Source organism: Gavialis gangeticus, unplaced genomic scaffold, assembly GCF_001723915.1.
Source record: "Gavialis gangeticus isolate Ggan-Ray unplaced genomic scaffold, GavGan_comp1, whole genome shotgun sequence".
Lineage (NCBI taxonomy): Eukaryota > Metazoa > Chordata > Crocodylia > Gavialidae > Gavialis > Gavialis gangeticus.
This window is the reverse complement of record NW_017729015.1, coordinates 10,674,467-10,681,966: the sequence shown is the minus strand read 5'-3', so window position 1 is coordinate 10,681,966 and position 7,500 is coordinate 10,674,467. Positions and strand designations below refer to the sequence as shown.

The following is a 7,500-nucleotide window of genomic DNA, read 5'->3' as shown; positions in this document are numbered from 1 at the left end:
CATCTCTGTGCATTCTGCTTATGTTGTGCCATGCATCATGTAATGTCGTGTGCAGTAGCTGGAAGCTTGTGGCTTTCTTTTTAATTCAGCAGCACAGTTAAATCTTTCTGCTCAGTTTTTTGGGTAAATAATTTAATATAGGTTTCCTTAACAGTGTCTGTTTTCCCTTCCTTTTAACCCTAAAATTTCAAACGAGGTTGAATTAACATAGACATGTATTTGCCTTTATTTGGGCATTGGGAGTCACTTAAAAAAAAAGTTAGAGTAATCATTTGAGTCTTTTTTTTACACGGTATAAAATACATTAGTACAGACAAATCTGTAACGTGCTAAAATGACCTTGTAGCTTTAAGGAACTGAATTTTTTCAAGTGACCCACATTTCAGAACAATGTGAGATCTAATGACCTTTATGCTAATGTATCCTGGGAATTTGTAACACAGCTACAGACGGAATTTTTCCAGCTTTTTGTTTATGCCACTTCCTACTGTCCAGAGTAGTGAGATGAAGTAAAAACCCACAAGCTGGTAAAACATACCCAAATTCCTGTTAGTGGAAAAGCATACCAAAGGGTACATCCAGCACACGCCAGGCACTGTTCTATAGAAGAATCCTGCAAATCTGCATTTGTGCTTTAACCAAAATTGTGCTTTACTGAAATTAAATTTTTCTCAAATCTTTAACTTAGGGGTTTTGAAGAGCATTACTACTTTAAAAAATTGTAATGCATGTTTTTGGCTAAATGTGAAAGTACTGCAAAGAACACCCTAAAATCCCTTTTTTTATCATCATATATACAAACTTTGTACAACAATATTTTCTAAAATACTCCTTCTTGTAGAAGCCTTAACAAGCTTATATGGAAAGCATTGTCATACCGATGGAAACCTTTTTTCTTATAGGTATACCCCTGTGGGCCGCTCCTTTTTCTCTGCTCCAGAAGGCTACGATCACCCTTTGGGAGGGGGCAGGGAAGTATGGTTTGGATTCCATCAATCTGTGCGGCCTGCCATGTGGAAAATGATGCTTAATATTGATGGTAAGTAACGGGAGGAGAGGGATATCTCTAGGAATAAAAATGGCTGCAGTCTTTCAACCAGTTGGTTTCTACATGTCTGAGTTTCAGTAAGAAAGAAATTAGTACAAGCAGCTTTTACCTGATGAACAGAAAGATATCGTTGTGGAAAGGCACCAGCTCCTAAGTTTAACTTTTCTGTAAAATACAAATCAATTCAACTTTTACCTGTAAAATGCATTTCCTAAAATATTTTGGCATGTCCTCTAACAAAACAGAGGCTTTTTGTTTTCATTTACTTCGATTTATCCATTTTAAATTTAGGTTTGCTGCAAAATGCATCATCCTGTTTGGCTCATTGAGAAGCTACCTTTATAATAGTAAGCTCAGTTTGAAGATTCTGTAACCTTTCATTATCAGCTGTCACAAATAATCCAGGTTTACTTCTCATTTTTGTGATTTTTTTTTTTTTTTTTTTTTTTTCCCTCAGCCATAAAATTTTCCTTGTCATTAAAAATGCATTCAGCTCTACATTTAGGAATATCGGGCTTTATTCTGTTAGAGTTGGTTAAGCCAGTTTTCCAGCTCTGGCTGCAAAGATGACTTAGAAATCCCTAGCATTGAGAAGTCTGGATTTTCCATCAAGTAAGCACTTGGCCAAAGAATAGTTGCCTGAAGAATGAAGAGTGTTAATTATGGTGTGCTAGACGCTTCCGCTAGAGAAGAGTGTTTTTTGTGGGTGTGTGGGAAAATGCTGTCAATACATAGACAAGCCACTTTAAAGTATGCCACCTTATAACTTCAGTGCAAATAAATAGCTGTCATGTCTGATCTAGTTTATCAAGTACAGATGAAGGGATCACGTTTGTTTGCATCAGTCTGGTTCAGATTCGCATTCTGTGGCTAATCAGAACTGTTCTTCAGCACAGATGGAAAAAAAACCAAATCATTTTTACGGAGGATGCTCTTTTCTTGTTCTTGCATCTGGATGAGAGTGGCTGGGGCTGTAAAATCCTGAAAATACTTTGCAAGCCATATCTGCCAATTTTTCAGCATGTCATATAAACGTATTTGTGTCGTCATCTGTGCTGAAGACTTGCAACTCCTTAAACTTCAGACATGATTACTGCAACGTATTCGGAGTAGGGGTGAACCACATGCCCTGACAACGTTCCAAATAGAAGGGCTACTGCATTTTATACTATTAAGCAACGTATATTTTTGTATGTATAATCCGAGTGCTTTCTCTCTTTTGAGTGCTGCCCTAGATAAACCATTTCAGGAGGTCTCTGCTTAAATTTAAAAATGCGTCACAGCAGCTGCATTGCATTTGAACAGTGGAGCCGTGGGTCAACAGGGAAGATGGCTAAGTACGTGTGTGGGGGTGGTGCTAATGAGTTTGACCTAGACTGTGACTGTTCTTAGATGATGCTCTGTGCTTCGAGAGTAGAGCTGTGTGTTCAGATTTTTGTTAACCATACGTAATGTTAACTTTTTGTTTTATTAGCCGAACAGTAAAAGGAAACCATGACTTAAAATAGCACCTTTATTTCTTGCACTTAATTATGATATTGATTTCATAAGAGCAGTATAACTAGGGTTGTACCAAGATGTTTCAAGTATATTTTTTAAGTGATTGCAAAGCTTTGACAGTTTCCCCCCCTCCCCCCAACTGGGTATGCAAATTAAAAAAGGAATAAAAATGTGATCACAGCTATGCTTCGATAGGTTGTTAGTCACAATACTAGGGTAGCAGAGAGTAATTCTCTTTGCTATAGGTATTTTATTAGGCTAGAAGCAGGGTCACGTTGGTAGATGTCTTATTCCCATTAAGAAGGCAGCCTTAAATGGGAGAGTAGAGACAGCATTCAGGGTAGCCTGGATGCACATTAAGGCCCATACTTCTTACCTTAGTAACTATTATTGTAATGCGCTTCAGACAAATTCAAGCATACATTTTGCAGCTGATGATATAGTAATAAGCTTTGTTTCCATGAAGAAGTTTTTCTTTCTAGCTATTCTGATTACAAAAATCATGACGAGAAGAATACACAGTCTTTACATAAGTGTCATTCGCTTTGAGGACTGTGGGATAAATGTTACCCCTATGTATCCCTGTGGGATAAATGTACCACTATTAAATGGTACCTATGCTTTTAGGTTAAAGTCCCCTTTGTACCAAAGGAAGGCTTCAGGCTCCGAAGCTCCTGTATTGCATGTTACTGATTAGTTCAAGGAAAGGGGCTGTTAACTGAGAAGTTAACCATCTAGGGCTCTGAGTCTAATTAGATCCATATCATGATCATCTCCAATACAAGACATATTTTATAAAGTTCTGCTGAATTTTTTTTCCCAGTAGTCAGGCTATTACTATTAAGGCAAGCAGTCTGCAATGGAGCAGAGTATTCTGAGTTTTATGGGGGAAATATATAAGTGTAATGCTCTTTGATACTGAACTTCTTAGATAATGAAGTAGGTCAAAAACGAGTTTTCCTGTAGATAGAGGAGGCATATACTTCTGTACCAAGGAAGGGTAATCTGTTGTACATGTGGTTAATGCTGCTAAAACTTTACCTTTTAACAGTGTTTGTTCTGACTGAGCTGTTTGAAAAGCAAAGTCGTAAGTCTTACTAATGCTAGTTAATTCTCGTAGCAGTATATATACTGCATAATGAAATGAGGCTGCTCCTTTTTTGAGATGAAACATCTCAGTCTGCTTTGACACTGCTGTATTTTGTTGCTTTTTATGAACCAGGTTTTGCATAGCACTACTGAAAAATTCTTTTAACCAGATTTCGTTTTTGTCCTCTTGGCAGAAATTATTCATTTCTAGACAAGACCTGCAGTCTATAGGCCACAAAATGAGTTGCATTAAAATGAAATCCCTCAACAGAAACAGTATTTAGGAGTTTTAATACCAAAGTATGGTAGTTTGTTTGTTTTAGCGGGGGGGGGAGTTGTTGCATTTTGTTTTGTTTGAGACCTCCAAACTTAGAGCCGCAATCAGATCATTGGAGTTTGTTGTCATTTACTTAACTCATAAAAGGTGGCCTTCAAAAATAGGTTCCCATCTACTTTACAATTTTTGTTGCTCTGGCAACCAAAGCCTTCAATTGGTAGTTGTTGGGGGGCGTAAGCTATTTAGTTCATTCAGTAATCGAGGTCCGTAGGAGTTAGCTAGAGTGCGTCATCAGAAGTTGGCGGCCTGCTGGGGTGACGCATGTCTGAAGAATGTTTTGTTGTATTTGTGTGGAGATTCGGTGCATTTGATGCATCAGAGTCAGTATCTTTATAAATACCTACTTCTAAGTCAAATTATTTTTGCTGTTTAAAAGCTTGAAGTGTATTGCTTTGACTCCACTCTGTTTTGGGTGAATGTGAAGCTGTTAATTACAAAACTGCCAGCTCTGCTTTTATCTGAAAGTTGCTTGATACCACCTTTAAGAGCCTGTGTTCCGTTGCTTGTAACTGCAAAAAACAAACTTGGTTGCAATTTTGCATGCACAGGTTAAGGTTGCTCAGGGGTGGGGGGAGAACGATTATTTCATACATACAGATCATAGATATGCATAGTGCTGCAAGTTTAATGTTGCATAAGCAACCTGAATTCTGGCTTTCCTAACCTTGTAAAGAAAGCTAAGCACTACAACTGTAATATTTCTGTATAATAAATTAATAAAAAACAGATGTAACTTCTGCACCCAACCTGTGTTGAACCTTGGTTTTATGCAGTAAACTGGTTAATTTCCCCTGTGGAATAACGAGTCTCTATGGCTTCATTCACTCGTGTTCCAAATCCATGCCAGTGTGGCACACCCCCACTTCACCACCTCCCCAATTACCAGCTCCTGATAATTGTCACTACTGGGTAATTTGCTGTTAAATATAGCCCAGTTGGAGCAGCGAAATAACCACAGTTTACTATATTGCAAAACTTTTCAATGCCTGTGGTGGTTTCTCTGTATTGATTATGTCTAAGCACTGGCAATTATGTAGACATCAATGTCTATAATAGCACTTGGTTACATGTGAATATTGTTATAAGCTTTTCACTTATATTTTAAAACTGCCCTGGCAGAAATAAGATGCTTCCAGAAACCACAAGTTAATTTTTACTGTTAAGTTTGTCAACAGCTTCCCTTACTAGTTCAGAGTTAAAGGACTTTGAATGCTCATTTACTTTTGGAGACCTGAGTTAGGTGATGCACATGAACATAAGGTGATTACTACACGTAAAATTATAGGGCTGGAGTTGAGGCTTGTGGAACTTGCCAGGTTAGAATTCAGGTGTGCTGATGAAGCGATGCGGGAGAACCAGTTGTCGACAGGACTCATCCAGTGCAAAGCTTGGAACTGTATCAGCTGGGGGCATAGGTGTAGATTTTTAGGCACCGGGTATTGCTAGTACTGTGCGTTTCACTAGAATTAAACCTCACGTGGAAAACTTGAAAAAACTTCAGGGAGTGGTGACTTATACCGCACCTCTTCTTCAAAAAATGGTGCTCATGGCTGGATTTTTAGTGTGCCTAAATTTGTTGTTGCTTTTTAATTACGAGTTCATTCATTTCAAGTCTGCTTTTGTGAAGAGAAGCAGTAATTCTGGGAAAATAAACTCTTTCAGTTCTGCACAATTAACCTTGTTTTCCTGCAATATCTTGGGTACACATTCATGCTGCACTTGACGTATCTTGTCATGCTGAATTGTCTTGCCAGTGTGAGCGATTTATTTTTGCTACAGGCAGAATCTTTTAGGAGGGGAAACAAAAGTGTCACTTGCAATTCCACCACTTCCACAGCAGCATTAGTTTTTCTCTGGAACATCCTCTAAAATCCCAATGACACTCTCTGTTGCCTAAGATTGAAGTGTCATGACTTTCTCACCTGTTTTTGGAAAACTTGAAGGTTGCAAAATATGCACTTGGTGCTCACTTTGGCCTTAGACAGTTAATTTGTTTGATTGTTCATCTTTCTGAAATGGCTGTTTCTTTCCTTGATGGTTTTTTTCCCTTTCTCTAGTTTCTGCCACTGCCTTCTATAAAGCACAACCAGTAATTCAGTTCATGTGTGAAGTTCTTGACATTCATAACATTGATGAACAACCAAGGCCTCTGACTGATTCTCATCGGGTAAAATTCACCAAAGAGATAAAGGGTAAGTAGAAAATTATTTTTAACCGTTATGGAACAACATGTGTTTAATGCACTTGGGCTACTGAAGGGACACTAACTGAAAATTTCAAAATGGATATTGATATTGTTGCATTACTTTAGGGAAGGGGTGCTCAACCCCTGGCCCGTGGGCCCAGTCCAGTCCCTGGGGTCCCATCCTGTGGCCTCCAGGACCCCTCATCGATTTGTGGAGAGCCCCACAGGCCATGGCTCAGACTGCTGGATTGAGCACACAGGACAGTATAGAGCCCACTCCTGGCACATAGGGGGCAGACTGGGGCCCCAGAGCCTGATCCTGGCTAGGCAGAGGTGGCACAGGGCTCAACACCATTCATTTGGGCTGCAGGGTTAAAACTGTGAGCACCACTTCTTTAGGAGCATGCTAAAAACACTGCAGGTTTTACCAACACAAGATCCAAAACAAATATATTACATAGATGGTTGCAGTCTTTCAAAAATTCAAAGATATAATACTCTGCATACTCTTACTAGTTTAAAGGGGCAACTAGATTACTGTTTTATAACCAGTGTTATCTGTGCTGGAGCAGCAGTGCTGCTGGAGAGCTGACCCTTTTCAAGAGAATAGCAGTACTGCGTTCCACTGACTCTTTATAGGCCTCCTGCTGCTTAAGTACTGAAGTAGAGCAAATGTTGATTTACCCCCCTTCCTCCCACCTCCTAAAGACAGTCATTGATGGCTTTCTCCCTTCCTCCCCCTGCCCTCCCCCCCATTTCCTTCTATTTTGGTGCTTAGTGTAATTGCAGAAAGGATGTAACCATTTAGGAGCTTCAGGAAAATCCCCTCTTGAGACCTGTTCTGTCATTAGGTGCAGGAGTACACACACTCTCTACCAGTTAGTTTAAAAAGCGTAAGTACTGTACATCTGGTTGCAAATCTGTGCTGGTACAATTAAAACATATTTTTTTAATTACCTTTTAACACATTTTGGAAGTCATGACTCCTTTTTAACTATCAGAATGTACACTATTTAATTGGACAGCGATCAACTTTCAGTTTACTTCATGTTTCTCATAATAAGAATAGCCACTATAAGAAAGCACTGAAAAATTACGTTGACCTGCATTCGAAATCTTTTGTAAATCTACACCAAACATGCAATTAGTCCAAAAAAGTATCACCTATGAAAACTCTTCCCTCTCATATCCTGGACCATCCTGGCTACAGCATCGGTACAACCCTCTCATTTGTCAATATTGTCGTATTTACTCAAATCCAAGACGAGGGTTTTTTCTCCACTGTACATGGAGGTGTGGGGAAGCCCCTCATCATGCATTTAAAAAGGGGGGGGGGGGGGG

General features: G+C 39.2%; 1 protein-coding gene across 2 annotated transcripts in view; it reads left to right on the top strand.

Moving 5' to 3' along the window:
* Nucleotides 1-7,500, top strand: part of LOC109294020 (protein argonaute-3) — a 59,821-nt gene that overhangs the window by 26,910 nt on the left and 25,411 nt on the right. For both annotated transcript variants that reach the window (XM_019512206.1, XM_019512207.1), the window contains 2 exons: nucleotides 903-1,039; nucleotides 6,032-6,166. In XM_019512206.1, the coding sequence (XP_019367751.1) occupies nucleotides 903-1,039; nucleotides 6,032-6,166 (272 nt within the window). The remainder of the gene's footprint in view (nucleotides 1-902; nucleotides 1,040-6,031; nucleotides 6,167-7,500) is intronic.